The sequence below is a fragment of the Mastigoproctus giganteus genome, chromosome 2 (assembly GCF_048544385.1).
Source record: "Mastigoproctus giganteus isolate SK-2022 chromosome 2, ASM4854438v1, whole genome shotgun sequence".
Lineage (NCBI taxonomy): Eukaryota > Metazoa > Arthropoda > Arachnida > Uropygi > Thelyphonidae > Mastigoproctus > Mastigoproctus giganteus.
In genome coordinates this window covers 129135239-129152916 of record NC_143576.1, presented here as the reverse complement: position 1 = coordinate 129152916, position 17678 = coordinate 129135239, and the positions used below count along the sequence as shown (strand labels likewise).

Genomic DNA, 17678 nt, shown 5'->3' with positions numbered 1-17678 from the left:
GGTTCACAGGCTTTGGTATAGAGGCTTAAGATTGGTGATGTGCAACCCTTAGTGCACTATGATGTACAGGATGGTGCAATTTCAATACACTTGGCCTGGCCGAGTTATATGCAGGAGACCCATAGTCTAACAGGGATCTGATCAGTGAGCAATATACATGTAACAACACGTAACGATCTGCACCCCATGATATAGAAGAAATTATTCTGAGAAGATTTAGTTTTCTAAAACAACTTGTATGAATATGTTCTAGGAAGTTTAATTTTTTATCAAGTATGAAACCAAGAAATCTAATACTAGGTTGAAAGTAATACAATAAGAATCCAACTGAAGGTCTGGATCAGGATGTAAAAAACATTTGCGACAGAAGTGCACGGCAGTCGTTTTTGGTTTAGAAAGCCAATATCCATAATTTTTTGCCCAAGAGACTATTTTGTTAATTGGGCTTGTAGTTGTCTTTCAATAAGTCTCATATTTTGAGAATTACATGACATGGCAAGATCGTCAGCGTACAAGTATGCATTGACTATGTTAGGTATGCACTTGGTAATAGAATCAATCCTAATGGCAAAGAGTGTGGCACTCAACACTGATCCTTGGGGAACTCCCTCTTCTTGTACATATGCTGGAGATAATAAAGAATGGAATAGGACCTGAAAGGATCTGTTGCCTAAAACGTTCTTAATAAATTTTTGGAGATGACCCCAAAGTCCAGATTTACGCAAGTCCTGAAGAATCCCATATCACCAAGTTGTATCAAAGGCTTTTTCGATGTCAACACATATGACTAAGTGTTCATTTCTCAGGAAAGCATTCTGGATATTTGTTTCGGCCTGCTTTGATAATGAGATCAAGTGTACATCTTTTTCTCCAGAAACCATACTGACTTGGACTCAGAATGTTTTGAGTCTCAAAAAATCATGTCAGTCTAGCGTTAGCTATTTTTTCCAATGTTTTTCCCAGACAACTGGTTAGAGAAATAGGATGGTAATTTTTGAGAGTTGTGATCTTTCCCTGGTTTCAAGACGGCTAGCACATAAGAATGGCACAAGCTAGTAGGGTAATACTCCTCTAAGAAAATTCTGTTATACAGTTAGCATTAGTAGAGGCATATGATGCAAGAAAGCAAGCTTATGAAGCATCAGGCAAAAAAAAGAAAGAAAAGAAAAACCCGCTCCCATTTCACCCCTCCGTTCGTTCTAAATACCTGTCCAGCTCAGCCTTACATTTATTTAGGCTATCAACTTCTACAACAAAGGATAGAAGTCTGTTCCACCAACCAACTACCCACTGGCTAAAGGCAAACTTCCGCACATCTATACTACAACTGTCTTTCCTCAATTTGAATTTATGCCCTCTCAAGTGATTATTCTTAGGAAGAGGAAAAATTCCATCAGCATTGAGCATGCTCAAACCATTCAAGGCTTTATACACCTCAATCAGATCATCAAGGTTTAGGCCTAAATGGTTGTCAAATGAACTAATGAGACTCGTAACAGAGAAGAAAAATGCATGGGATGCATATAAATTATCAAGCGACTCAGAAGCCTATGGCAGATATAAGTTAATCTGTAATCAAGGTCACAAAGGAGGTTCGGCAGGTGAAGGCAGATTACAAGAAATCCTTGGCAAAAGATGCTAAGAAAAACAGCAAGGATTTCTTTACTTATATAAACTCTAAAAGGAAGGGGATGAATCTGATCGGTCCACTTGACATCGATGGTTCGACTGTTGATGATCCTGCCCAGATAGCAAACAAACTGAATGAGTATTTTGCATCTACATTCACACATGAGGAGTTATTAAGGTTTGAAAATGGCAGAAGGTTATCAAATGGTAGCAGGGTGCTTAATGATCTTGTAATAACTGAGAGCAAAGTGGAAGAGAAATTGTTGAAGTTAAACGTAAGAAAAGCACCTGGGGTGGATGGGATCTATCCAGTTATATTAAAGGAGGCGGCAAAGCAACTAAGAAAACCCTTAGCCATAATTATGAGAGCAACCTTGGACTCAGGGGAGGTTCCCACGGACTGGAGATGTGCAAATGTATCCCCAATTCACAAAGGGGGGATCGAAGGGTGACACGAGTAATTACAGACCAGTTAGTTTAACTTCTGTTCCGGGTATAATAATGGAGTCGCTGGTTAAATATGCATTGCAGGATCATCTAGACAAGACTGCAGCAATAATTAACACACAGCATGCGTTTGTTAAGGGAAAGTCTTGTCTGACAAATTTGATAGGATATTATGATGTGGTTACAAAGGAACTGGATGTAAAAAATAATTTTGATATCATATATTTGGATTTCAGGAAAGCTTTTGACACTGTTGTGCATGGAAGACTATTGTACAAATTGCAGCAGAATGGTATTAAGGGAAGTTGCTACAATGGATAAAAGGATGGTTAAGTGGGAGAAGACAGAGGGTAGTAAACAATGGGTGCTGCTCTTCTTGGACTAATGTTATTAGTGGAGTCCCACAGGGTTCGGTGTTAGGTGCACTGTTGTTTTGTATATTTATCAATGATATTGATGAAGGTATATCAGGCTTAATGTCGAAGTTTGCAGATGATACAAAGGTTGGCAGGGTTGTTAATGATAGTAATGGCAGTGTGCTACTGCAACAGGATCTAGATAATTTGGGCAGATGGGCTAAGAAGTGGCAACTGAAGTTTAACCTTGACAAATGCAAAGTACTGCATATGGGTAGAAGTAACCCCAGAGAAACGTACCAACTGTGTGGTACTACACTTAAGGTGGTAGAAAATGAAAAAGACCTGGGAGTAATTGTGCAGTCAGATATGAAGTTCTCTGAGCAATGTAGACAGGCTGCCAGGGCAGGTCATGGGGTTTTGTCAATGATATATAGGAATTTTGCTAGCAGGGAAAAGGAGGTGATTATCCCTCTGTATAAGGCAATGGTCAGGCCACGCCTTGAGTACTGCGTACAGGTCTGGAGGCCTCATTTTAGGAAGGATGTAGATTTACTTGAGCGTGTACAGAGAAGGGCAACAAGATTGGTGAGGGGAATGAAGGGATCCTCTTACCAAGAGAGGCTTAAGTTCTGCAAATTGCAGTGGCTGGAGACAAGGCACCTGCGCGGTGATCTGATTGAGGTGTATAAGGCCTTGAATGGGTTGAGCATGCTGAATTCTGATGGGATCCTTCCACTTGTTCAGATTACGAACCTAAGGGGGCATAAATTCAAATTAAGAAAAGACAGATGTAGATTAGATGTACGGAAATTTGCCTTTAGCCAGCGGGTGGTTAACTGCTGGAACAAACTTCCATCTGTCGTTGTGGAAGTTGATAGGCTGAATAAATTTAAGGAGGAACTGGACAGGCATTTGGAGGGAATGGTGTGATTTTTTGTTTTTTTTTTTGGCTGATGCTACATAAGCTCATACACTTGCTTTCTTGCATCAAATGCCACTGCCACTACTACTACTACCAGAAAATGCCTATCCCTTCCAAAGATTTCTATGCTTAGCTGCTGTTCTTTGCTAGAGACTTCTCATAATCTGCCTTAGCTTGCCTAACCTCTTTTATGACTTGATTAAACTAATTTATATGTATCACCTTATAATTTAATGCAAAATGGGATGACCTGCAAGATTTCTTTTCTTCTTTAACTTGGTTGGATTACTGTTTAAAAACTTCTGACGTCAACGTTTGCTCAGATCGTGTCAGCGAAATTATTCTTGTAGGAATGGAATCCTTTATTCCACACTCCACTTTAAAATCTCGACTTTATCTAAACCTCAGTTTTCCAATAAATGTGCTAAGGCTGCCCAAGAGAAGAACGTTGCATATCGTAATTGGCTTGTTTCCAATTCTTCAGTTACATTTTCTGCCTAAACCAAAGCTAGCAACAATTGTAAAGCAGTTATTAATCAGTCCAAACTACATTTGCTTTCTTGCATCACATGCCACTACTACTACTATTACTACTACTACCACCTCACAGATGCCTAGTCCTCAGACACTGTAATTTGCAAAACTTAAGCCTTTCTTCGTAAGAGCAACCCTTTGTTCCATTCACTAACCTTGTTGCCCTTCTCTATACTCGTTCCAACAGCTCTACATCCTTCTTTAAATGAGGCCTCCAGACCTGTATACAGTACTCAAGGTGTGGCCTGACCATTGCTTTTACAAGGGGATAATCACCTTCTTATCCATGCTAGAAAAATTCCTGTATATCATTGACAAGACACCATGAGCTACTCTTGCAGACCATCTGCACTGCTCAGAAAACTTCATATCTGCCTGCACAATTACCCCCAGGTCCTTTTCATTCCCTACCACTGTCAGCGTAGTACCACGGAGTTGATACGTTACTCTGGGGTTACTGCTTCCCATATGTAGTACTTTACATTTGTCAATATTAAACTTCATTTGCCCCCTCTCAGACAATCTGCTCAACTTTTCTAGATCCTGTTGCAGCAGCTTACTGTCATTAGTGTCCTTAACAACCCTGCCAACCTTCGTATCGTCTACAAACTTGGACATTAAGCTTGATATACCATCATCAATATCATTTATAAATACAGAAAACAACAATGGACCCAACACTGAACCCTGAGGGACTCCACTAATAACATTAGTCCATGATGAGCAGTGTCCATTGATTACCACTCTCTGTCTTCTCCCACTCAACCATCCCTTTATCCATAGCAGCATTTGCCTCCAATGCCACACTGCTCCAATTTGTGCAGCAGTCTTCCATTTGCAACAGTATCAAAAGCCTTTCTAAGATCCAAATATATGATATCAAAGTTATTCCCTGCTTCCAGTTCCTTTGTGACCACATCATAGTATCCAATCAAATTGGTCAGGCAAGACTTTCCCTTAACAAAACCATGCTGTGTCCGAACTATAACTGAAGTCTTGTCTAGATGATCCTGCAGTGCTTCTTTAACCGGTGCCTCCATTAATTTTCCTGAAACAGAAGTTAAATTAACAGGTCTATAATTACTTGTGTTGCACTTTGATCCTCCTTTGTGAATTGGGACCACATTTACATCTCCAGTCCATGGGTATCTCTCCTGAGTTCAAGGAAGCTCTCATAATTATGGCTAAATAGGGGAACAGGTATTCTGTGTAAGGGGCTTAGAGGGTAACAGGTATTCTGTGTGTTATCAGGCACTCAGTCTAAAACACTGATGGATCCAATATCTTTCTATTACAGAAGATTTAGGAGAAGACCGGTTGGCCTGCCTCCCTAAAATCCACTCATGCACACCTTCCTGATGGTAAGCCCTGTTACATCACTTAGGTGGCAACAAACGTGTAGAGTGGTTTTCTTAAAGATGCCTGGTCAGCATGAAGAGGAAAAGACGAAACCCTCTAGCACATGACAGCATGACGAAAAAAATGGCCCTCAGTCCCCCTCTTATGGCAACAAGAGGATTGAAGTGGAAGCAGAGGGTGCTAAGAATCTCTGGGTACGACCAGGCTGCCATACACAGAAACTGAACTTGGCCTGTTACAACGTAAGATCGCTCATCGGTGAAGACAGGATATTAGAGCTGGAAAAGGAATTAGAAAATGTGTATTGGAATATCATCGGTTTGGCTGAAACAAGAAGAAGAAGAAATGAATCACTTATAAGTTTATCAAGTGGAAATTTGCTGTACACCAATGGAAACAGTGAAAGGAGCGAAGGTGGAGTTGGCTTTCTGGTCCGTAAAGATATAAAAAACAACATTTTGGAATTCAAACGTACATCACCAAGGGTGTCAAGACTAATACCCAGGATTTCTAAGAGGTACAAGGTAAAGGTTATAATGATTTATGCACCAACATCGAGCCATGATGATGAAGAGGTAAATGTACACCGAAATTGAGAGTCTTCTAGATGAGCAGAAAACCCACTACACTGTCATTATGGAGACTTCAATGAGACAAAACAGTGCAGAAAGGGGAACTATAGGAAATTTTGGAATTGGTGAAAGAAATGAAAGAGATGAAAGACTTGTGGAATTTGCAGAATCTCAAGGATTGCCAGTATTGAACACTTTTTTCAAAAAAAGGGTGAGCAGGAAGTGGACATGGAAGAGTCCAAATGGATTAACAACTAATGAAATCGATTTCATCCTCTCTAACAGAAGATATATCGTGAATGATGTTACTGTCCTGAACAAGGTAAATGTTGGAAGTGATCACAGAATGGGAAGATGCACACTTCACATAGATGTAAGAAAAGAAATGAAAAAAAACTGACTCGAGAAAATAATACAAAGGTCTTTGAGATAACAGAAGAGGAGAAAAAGCAGTATGTACTAGAACTTAAGAACAAGTTTGAGCTTCTGCAGACCACTCAGGATCAAGATATTGACGAGGAATATTACAATATTCTAAAAGTGATAAAGCCCAAGAAACCTATAGGTAAAAAGAAATCCAAAGAAGGAAACATTTGTCATGAAACACTTCTCATGATGAACCAAAGACGACAAATGAAGAGAAAGATAAACACTGACAAGGAGAAAATTGAGTATACTGAGTTATGCAAAGCAATTAGAAAGAGACTCATATAGGACATAAGAAGATTTAACACAAAAAAAGTAGAACAAGCATTATGAGAAAACAAAGGACTTAAATCAGCAGCCTTGAGCAGTAATACAGAAAGACAAATGATACTGAAACTGGAGAATAGCGATGATGTACTTATACATAGCAGAGAAGGCATGATTCAAATAGCAGAAGGCTACTATAGAGAATTATACAAGGAGTGAGGGAATGATGTCAGCAGCGGGGAAGATGGATCGCAAATTAGTAACACGTATGACATACTCAATATTCTTCCTGATGAGGTAGAACATGCATCGAAGAAAATGAAGAATCAGAAAGCCCCAGGGGAAGATGAAGTTACTGTAGAGTTTTTAAAATTGGGAAGAACGAGACATGATACAAAAACTGGCAAGACTCTTCACAAAATGCATTAGAAAAGGTGTGACGCCTAAGGAGTGGAATAATGCAATCATAGTTTTGCTGCATAAGGAGATAAATCAGAAATTGGAAATTATAGACCAATTAGCTTGTTATCCCAACATCTACAATTGTTCACAAGGGTCATTACTAACAGATTAGAAAGAATACTTGATGAGAATCAACCGAAAGAGCAAGCTGGCTTTAGGACAGGATTCTCAACTATGGATCACCTTCATGTAATATCACAGCTAATGGAGAAAGCAAATGAATATAAAACACCATTATGCCTGGCATTTGTCGATTATGAAAAGGCATTTGACTCCATACAGCATAAGGCAATGTTTCGTGCATTGGATACACATGACATAGATACCCCATATATTATGAATTTGAAGAAAATATATGAGAACGCTACCTCCTTTATTAAACTAGACAAAGACAGTAGCAAATTTAAAATTGAGAAACGAGTTCGACAAGGAAACAATATCTCCAAAGTTGTTTACTACTGCCCTTGAGGAAGCTTTCAAAAGATTAGACTGGTCGCAGAAAGTAGTCAATGTGAATGGAGAGTAACTAAACCATTTACGATTTGCAGATGACATTGTGGTCATAAGCCATGATCCCAAAGAATTAGAGGAAAATCTTAATCAGTTATGCAGAGTTAGTAAGGATTTTGGACTAAAGATGAATATGGCTAAAACAAAAGTAATGATGAACAAGTATGCCACAGAAAGGGACATAATGATTGAAGGAGCAGTAATTGAAAAGGTGGAGTCATATACTTATCTGGGACAAGTTATTAGCTGTTATAATGATAAATGGCTGGAAGTCAAGAGAACAATAAATTTTGGATGGATAGCATTCAGGAAATATAGTCACATAGTGAGGAGCAATATCCCAGTTTGTCTGAAACGTAAAATAATGAACCAATGTATACTCCCCACCATGACTTACGGAAGAGAAACTTGGGCATTCACCAAAAGAATGGAAGAGAAGCTGGGAACTACACAGCGAAGAATGGAATGAATCATATTGGGAATCAGACAGTTAGATAAGAAGAGAAACACATGGATTAGGCAGAAAACTCAAGTAAAGGACATTCTTATCAAAACTAAAGAACTAAAATGGTGTTGGGCAGGACACAGCTCGAAGACATGATGACGGACTAAAAAAATAACAGAATGGTACCAAAGAGGAGCTAGAAGAAAACCTGGAACACAAAGGCGGAGATGGATAGATGAAATTCATGTGTTTGTGGGTAGTAAATGGATGGCCACTGCATAAAACAGAAGGAACTGGAAAGTCGTTGGAGAGGCCTTCATCCTGCAGTGGATTGAAAATGGCTGATGGTGATGATGATGATGATAAGTCCATAGGTACCTTCCCTGAGTCCAAGGAAGCTCTCATAATAATGGCTAAGGGTTTGCTTACTTCCTTTGCTGCCTCCTTTAATATAACTGGATAGATCCCATCCACCCCGGGTGCCTTTTTTATGTTTATCTTCAACAATTTCTTCTCCACTTTCCTCTCAGTTATTTCAAAATCATCTAGCTCACTGCCAGAGTTTAATTCACCTCTGGCATTCCCCTCATGAATAACTCCTCATGTGTGAATGTAGATGTAAAATACTCATTTAGTTTGTTAGCCACCTGAGCAGGATCATCAACAGTTGAACCATCAATATCCAGTGGACCAATCTGATTCATCCCTTTCCTTCTAGAGTTTACACAGGTAAAGAACTGTTTGCTGTTTTTCTTTGCATCCTTTGCCAAAGATTTCTCATAATCTGCCTTTGCCTGCCTAATCTCCTTTGTGACTTGGTTACAGATCAACTTATATCTATCATAGGCTCCATGTCATCCATTAATTTATATGTATCCCATGCATTTTTCTTCTCTGCCATATGTCTCATTAGTTCATCTGACATCCATTTAGGCCGAAACCTTGAACAATATTTCTTAGTTGGTATGTAAAGCCTAGTAGCTTCCAAGATAAATTCTTTGAATGCCTCACATTCTGAATTTGCTGTTGGTAACATTATCAATTCCCACTGTATAGAATTTAAATACTGTCTCAGAAAAACTCTTCCCTTTACTCCTGATGGCAGTTACCTCTTTGAGTAAATCCCACTTCAGCACACTGTGATCACTGCCACCTAGTGGTTCCTTTATGTGCAGATTCTTAATGCATGAAGAATCACTACTGATAATCAGATAAAGAGTATTACTCCCTCTAGTTGCCTCCCAAACATGCTGATGTAGAAAACAATCATCCAATAAATCCACAAAAGCCTTGCTAGCGTGTGAGCGACCAACCCACAAATTCCAGTCAATATCCGGGAAATTAAAATCCCCCATTATAAGACTCTCTGATTTACTGGCCCACTCTATTTCCCTGTACAGTTTCTTATTATACTCATCAGAGTCATTAGGCCTATAACACACTCCTACTCTCAATTTTGATTTCCCAATGCTTATGTCATACCAAACTGACTCAATGCTGCACTGTCCAGCGATGTCGACTGGCTTCAATTCCTTGGATTTTATGTGTTTCTCAACTAATATCATAACCCTCCTCCCTTCCTATCCTGTCCATCCTTTCTGTACACATTGTACTCCCCAAATTCCAGTTCTGCATTCCTTATATATCTGTGTGACACCACGTCTCTGATATCCCAACAATATCTGCTTTTGATGTTTTGAGCAATACCTCAAATTCATCAGATTTATTTACCAAACTCCTAGCATTGGTGTACACGCAAGTATAAATGCATCTGTTCCTATTCTTAGCTACCCTAACACAACCTATGTGTTTACTTGTACCACAATGACTCCCAGCAGTCTCTGAAATATCCTGCATCTTGTTTTCCAGGCTGCTGCTCATTCCAACAGAAGCATGCAAAAATCACTTTCACCTCTGCCAGTGGCTACTGTTAATCTATTAGTCCTTGTATCCCCCCCAAGCTAGCAATTTTCCGACCCACCTAGCACTGCCTCAATAGCATCAGCCAATATTCTTGCACCCTTTCTATTTAAGTGTATCCCATCCCTGTAGAAGCAGTTTCTCCTGTTAACAAGCACAGACCAGGCTGAAAAAAATTCTACCCCTTGAGGCTTGTACAATCTCTCCAGGGCCGAATTGATCGACAAGGCTCTCATCATAAACTCCCTCCTATCGTGTCTCGGCAGAATTGCAGACACTTTCAAATTCAACCCTAATTCATGACTTTTTTTCAACAGTGACCTGTACTTGTTAAGTAATTCAACCAGTCTCCTACTCTTAATATCATTAGTGCCAACGTGTACAACAATATCACCTTTTGTACCCTTAAAAGTTGTAAGAGGACAATTAACGATTCTTCACTTAAATGACAGATCATGGTGTAATAAATTCCATCAGGACCTGGAGCACTGTTTTTCACTCGTGCAAGTGCATTATGCAATTCAATCATGGTCAGAGGCTTGTTATGTTATTTGGTTTTTAGGAGCATTAGCAACTAAGGCCATATTGCTCCGGGGATATGCAGTGGTCATTCCCTGACCTTTCCGCATCCTCCGTATTTGGTGGTTACAGGCTCGAACCCCGGTCTAATCAAGAAGCGTGTACTACGCACTGCCGCTCCTGCCCACCTGGCTATGGAGGGACCCATTTGGTGTTGGACCCCCTTGTTGTTTTCTATATTTATCAATGATATTGATGAAGGCATCAGGCTTAATGTCCAAGTTTGCAGATGATACAAAGGCTGGCAGGGTGGTTAATGAGAGTATGCTACTGCAACAGGATCTAGAAAAATTATGGGATGAGAAATGGCAATTGAAGTTCATCATTCACAAATACAAAGTACTCATAATGGTAGCAGAAAATAAAAAAAGATCTGGGGGTAACTGTGCAGTCAAATATGAAGTTATCTGAACTGAAATGCAGCCTGTTTGCCAGGAAAACTCATGAGGTTTTGTTAATGATACCTGTATACACTGCAGTGCATACAGGTATATTGCCAGAAGGGATAAGGGGGTGATTATCCCATTGTATAAGGAAGGAGCACAGATGTGGGAAACCACCAGAGGAGCATTTCCCCTAACAGCATGCACAAGGAAGGATGTAGATTTACTGGAACAGGTGCAGAGAAGGGCAATGAGATTGGTGAAGGGAACAAAAGGGTTGTCTTCCCAAGAAAGGCTTCAGTTCTGCAAACTGCAACGTTTGGACACTAGGCACCTGCAAGGTAATCTGATTGATGTGTTTAAGGCTTTGAATGGATTGAACAAGTGCAATGTTGATGACATTCTTCCTCTTGCTTAGACTACACACGTGAGTGGACATAAATTCAAATAGCGGAAGGACAGATGTGGAAGTGGGTAGTTTGAATAAAGTAAAGGAAGAACTTGACAAATTATTGAAGGGGACGGAGAGGTGATGTGGGAAGAGGTTTCTTTTTTTTTTTTTTTTTTTTGCTGATGCTTTATAAGCTTGTTTTCTTGCATTATTTGCCACTACTAATACTAAGTCTGGAGTTGTTGAACAGTGAATGGAAGTTGATTTGTTGAGAAACGTTGTTCAGATTGGTTTGGAACAGAGAAGGGGAATTACAGTTGCCATTTTAAAAGAACAGTGTGCATGGACATATCTACAGAAAAGGCATGCAGCAGAAACTGAAAATCTATGTAACTGAGTGTGGAGAATGTTTGCAAGTGATGGTCATTAATTAACTTAACTTGACTGCCCTCTTTTAGATAGAGTTGAAAAGCTTGGGAAAGAGCAATAAATTTCTTATCAGAAATTTATTGCACCAAATAATTACCTCATATAAGGAATTATCTTTAAAATTTTAACACATTATGACATTTAATCCCCTTAACATCCCTATATCAGTTATATACCACTATCCAAATCATTAAATCTGAAGAATTTTGTACTTGAATTCTCCTCCCACACTATTTGTACAATTATGAATAATATAAAGCTTCAAAGGTGTCAATATATTAATCAGGATTGAAATACAGTATTTAATTTTACCTTTGATTATTTCCAAGGCTTCCTCTTTTGTTCGTGTTATGTTTTCTTCTCTCCATGAGGATGGCCGCCTAGAATCACGATGCTTCACCAGCAAATGACTACATCGCACCTGCTCTAATCCACAACTACCAGTGGGAGAAACTGGCTCAGCTGGTTTTGTGGGCCGTTCCCACTGGCTTTCTTTGGTGTAAATGTCCAAATAATAAGGCTGACCTGATAAAAATTTAAAAAAAAAAAGTGCTCATTAAGTTTGAAAAACTCGCTTTCTTTCCAATCAATTTATATTTCTGAATATGCTATCTTTAAAAATAAACCAGCAATAACCATGAAATTCCATCTGTAGAGCAGTCTTTATTGATAGTGGCAAGAGACCACTCTATGGCAAGTAAGGTATCCTGGCTTTTTTCAAAGATGCTGGCCACAAAGGTTGGAACCTACGGACCCATTGGCAAAAAGTACTTCACAAAGACGCTCGTTAACCCTAGTGAAGCTGATGACCAGAATAACTGACACACCATATATAAATAACCTAATCAGATCCCCAAAGAATAATCCAAGAAAAGTAGCAGAAAAATATATTCATCAGAAATGCAGCAGAAAAAAGAGCCTGGAATGCACAAATGCTATGTTCTAGTAAACATATTACATGTATTATGTTTGCTGGAAACATAGTACAATTAATATAAGACTTGAGCTTAAGAAAGAAACATATTACCTGCAACATCCTAAAAACAGATGTTGAGAAATATGCAGGTAGTAGGCAGCACAGAAAAGGATCGAAAATTTTGATAAAATAACAGGATGGCAATAGGCAACCCACAAAAATGAATCTCAATAATAATTCGACAAAATGCAGAGGAAGAAAGGAATAAATTGCCTAAATAAACAAGCTTGAAACCTATATCTTTATTCAAAAGGCCTGATTTCAGAAAACATACTAACATAAGCGTGAAGGGCTGCAGTTAAAAACAGAATAATTGAATATCTAAAATAAATGATGTCAAAAAAACAAGTAGAATTAATTAAATAGCTTACATGAAATGCAGGTCTTAAGAAACTTCCCTTCTGGCTTCTATGCTGTTTAGGAGGAAGTTTGTAGCTTTAAATTGAATAAATAATAATATAGAAAGAATTGTCACCTTCACAATTATAGGCAACAATCAGCATCACCTTCACACTGTTTGGTTCATACTGGAGTTTTTTCAGTGTAGGAGATTCTCAATGGTTGCCACTTCGATTAATCTTCATAAGCCTGAGCCTATGTCTCATTCTAATACAACGACAGGACATTCTACATATCACAAAGACTTCTCTTGCAGATATTGATAAAAAACACTCTGCAAATGGAATTTCCATGTTATCACAGGTATGGGGGGGGGATTATATTGATAGGAGTGTTTATATTAAAAGGAATGTAGTCATTAACTACATGATAATAAGTTGTACTTTCCTGTTATTACATGTTAGCCACTACATATGCCTCAACTTTTGTAAATGAATATCCATGGTATTATATTCACATATTATAATAAATAATAGAGTTGTAATTATAATAAATGTTGCAATTTTTGTAATAAATGCAATTAATTAATTGTAATAAATGTTGTAATTATAATAATAGAGTTGTGGAGCAGGAAGAGTTTATAATAGCTGCTATTTCAATATTACATTAAGAAAAAGAAAAGATTACTCTTTTTACTTCACAGAGTACCATTTCTTGCTTTTCGTTTTTATGTATCATAGCCAAAATATATATATCATAATAATATATCAAAATAAATATATCTAAATATATCCTAGCCAAAACAAATCTAAATTGTAATTTTTTTTTTTTTTTTTTTGCCATATAAACTTAACAGCAATTTTCAGAATTGGAAAGTATGCTTTCCATATTACCGATTTCCCGTCTTATTGGTTGTACAGTTGGTTGTGCTTAATGAAGGACTTTTGGTTGCAAAAGGTTTCATTAAGTTGCTTGTTGGCAAATTCTGCAGAAAACAATTTATGAGGGCTTCAAATTTTAGTACTGATAGAAATTTCTTGCTGCACTTTCCTTTTTAAAAAGTTTTTTCTTTTTTAGTTTTTAAAGATGTTTTAATGGCTGCATATACCCAAAGTAGAATACAAATTTATTTAACAGCATACTGACAGATCAGATTTAAAGGACTGCCTCGCACGTGGACTTTCAACTATAGCACTAACAACTAACATTTACAGGCATACATTCTCAAATATCTATCAATAAAATAAAATTTACAAAAATATTAATAAAGGTCAAAAATAAGGATCCAGTTTAATATTCAGTAAATTCCCTTCTCAGTGACATGCTTTTTTATTAATCTCTCTCATTTATTAACACTTTGTTCAATTTTTGTGTCAAAAGAAATTAATAGTTTAAAAAATTATGGTTATGTATGGATTTGATCACATATCCAACACAATAAAAACTTTTTTATTCATCATACTGATTCAACTATCATTCTTGTGTATATAATATTCTGATTTACAATGTAAGCTAATCATTTGTGCAAGTTCATCAGTAACTTAATTTCATATTTAAAAATTAACTCATCAAATTTTGGTCAATATCATAAACTTGATTTCTGGTTGAGACTTTTTGAATGACACACAATTTGTCATTGTAAATGCAAACCCCAAGGCCAATATTATGACAAATATATATTCAAGAATGGTTTTTGATAATGTATAACAAATTATAGTAAAACCTCAGTTTAATTGGATATATTGGAGTAAAGTGGATCCACTAATTCCAATTATCGATGTAATGGTGTGGGGCATTTTTTACGGCATATATTTGGTTCTCTAATACCAGTAAATCAGTGTCTGAATGCTAAAAGCAATTGAATATTGTTGCTGATCATGGAGTGAGCTGTTTGCATCAGGAATATGGGATCTGTTTCCATTTTGTCTGAAGCAATTGAAACTTACATCACAAAACTGGGTCCCCTCCTTGGAATGCTTTCAAAACCTCATGGAGTCCATGCTCTGATGACCTGAACTGTTCTGAGGACTGAAGGAGGTGCTACTCATTATTAGGTTGATGTACCAAATAAACTGGGTAAATAAAAACTATATTTATCACAAATTGATTTTCATGGGATAATGCTTTCCAAACATCTTTTTATAATAAGATTATATGTGTACCTTATAACTATACATCAAGATTTTCTGCTCAGTATTACATGAAGAGGCATTTTAGATACACATGCTCTGTGCACCATTCAACTTTTGTTGTGTGGTACTAGTATTGTCAAATTTTTACAAGTTTGTAGTATTACTATATATGAAAATACTGGTAGTGGTGCATGGTGATATTTACAAGTGATAAATTTCATAAATTATACAAAACAGAAGGCTTGCTAGTCAGGGTCACAAGAACTATTGCATGATGATTTCACTAAAATATTTCAAATTTCTTTTAGTAAGGCCACACTGATATGTACAGCAGGCACACAGGATGCACCAGTGCTGCTCTTAACTCAGCGGTGGTGGAGGGTCACCTGATAGGTGACTGTTGAAAGATAACTGTTAATTAGTGATAATAAATCTGAAATTTTTTTCTACCTTCCTAAATATATAGATTTTTATTGCAATTCTCTCTGATGGGATTTTTTTAGTTTTTGCAGGGTAATTGAGTGCAAGAACCTGTCAGGTGATCTGGCACCTTTTGCAATTATTAGTGTGGTTGGTCACCAAACAGGTGACCTACCATGATGTTTTGAATATGTTAGTTTATAGTTTCAGGTTACTTGTTTTACTCTCACACTAGATCAAGAAAGATATACAGCCTTCCTTAGTTGTTTTCGAAAGAGTTATTGTTTTCACATAGTAAAGTAAATACAACAAAATCTGATATTCTCTCAATAGACGCTAAGTGAATAATTTAAAATTTTGCATGATATTACTTGCATAATATAAATTTTGAAAAAAAAATTAAAAATGGAAGTAAATAATAGTATCTCACACACACACACATTTTAAAAGTATTTGTGCACAATAAACAGAAAAAGCACATGAACACATTTAAAATTTCGAGAGCATAAGTCCTTGAAGAAGCTAACAGATTCATGATAAATGGTTCACATTTAAAACATTTCATTACATTTTTTTAAAAATAAAAGATATAAAACACAGCATTTTTTAAATAATTAATTTTATTTTTTATTTACAAAAATTGCATAAAATAAATCTTGCAACCCATTAAGAGATGAAATATTGGTATTCCCCGAGCCAAAATGCAAAAACCATAACATTTTCCAGAAATTAAAAAGAAAGCTGAACATCTGCCACAACTATGAGGTTAAAGCCAATGTGCCATTAATGTGTCTTATCTTTTAATGTTTTAGAACGTGTGTGTAATATACATTTAGGTTGTTAAGGAATTTCAAAGATTACATTATCAATATTCTCCAGTTCAGACATCTGTAATAATGCTTTTGAAAGTAAATTGGTGGTATACACCTTGCACTTGAAATTATTTACAATCCAGTGAACCGTAGTTTTCCTCACTCAGCAAAACAGTTTAAGAATTCAAGTATTTCTGATTAGAAGACACTTGATATATAGTACTGTTGCATTTGCTAATATGTGATAGAAAATGTTAATTTGCCATTCTTTTATTTATTTTTGAGGAATAGCAAAATACTTGGTTTAAAATCTATGAAAATATTAAACACAACTAAACATTTGAATCTGTTTTGTTGAAATAAATTACCTTACAAGCAACCTAAGTCATAGACATATTTATATACTGGGACAAATGCTCAAAGGGACATTACAGTATAGGTGCTTCAGTTTTCACAAAAGTGAATCTATTGTGTTACGAATTATAGGAAAATTATGTACACACATTTTATCAAGGATGAGGAAAGTGAAATAATTTTAACTTAAAATGAGTCCTTTAGAAAGTGTTCAACTGAGAAATGAGAGAATAAAAAATTCTCTAATAAAATAAGAGAATTTTATTAGAAAGTGTTCTAATAAAAGTGATTGCTTAATGGACTTTGGAAACAGCAGACAGAATCCACTAAATCAAGAGTGACATCTGTACAGCATCTTGTGATACTTCAGTCTGGGTGACATTTTACCATCAGTTGAAATATTTTTTAACAATAAAGCAAATTTAACTGAAATAATTTGCTTTCATTTATCAATACTATATCATATAATCAGAGAGAAAAAATCCAACATATTGTGTAAAGCATTTTTGTTCTCTTTTATGACCACTGAAGTAATTTGTTGCTGAAATACTGTAACTCACTCATGTTTGCAGTTCTGGAAGAAACTGCAAGCTGAAATTCATATGATATGGGAAGTAGCTTGTGTGCAAGCAAAACTCATGAACAAGATAAATTTTGATTGTGTGTGGCATAAAGTTTTGAAATTACAGTAACATTTTAAAAACCAAAGCTGCCAAAGGAAGTGTACAAACACCACCAGTCTGCAGTGCCAATACATGGCACAGTGAATCCACTAATTCATTCTGCTGACACCACACCCTGGTCCTAATATCAGCATAGGATAACTGGACTTGTGAAGAGGCAATCTTTTTCCACTCTTCAAATGTCCAGTGTGTTCTTGTGCCCCACTGAATTCATTGCTGCTTGATTTTAGTTGACCAGAGTGGAACCCACTAAGGCCATCTTCTGTAAACCATCAATCATGACAGTCTGAAGCACTGTTTATTCCACTATACCCCTCTGCACATTGAT

The 17678-nt window shown here is 36.8% G+C and overlaps 1 protein-coding gene across 1 annotated transcript in view; it reads right to left on the bottom strand.

Annotated features, from left to right (window-relative positions):
- The window catches only part of LOC150089559 (peptidyl-prolyl cis-trans isomerase NIMA-interacting 1-like), a 48534-nt gene that overhangs the window by 11179 nt on the left and 19677 nt on the right, over positions 1 to 17678 (bottom strand). The window contains exon 2 of the mRNA XM_090368670.1: positions 11947 to 12159. Coding sequence (XP_090224796.1) covers positions 11947 to 12159 — 213 coding nt within the window. The remainder of the gene's footprint in view (positions 1 to 11946; positions 12160 to 17678) is intronic.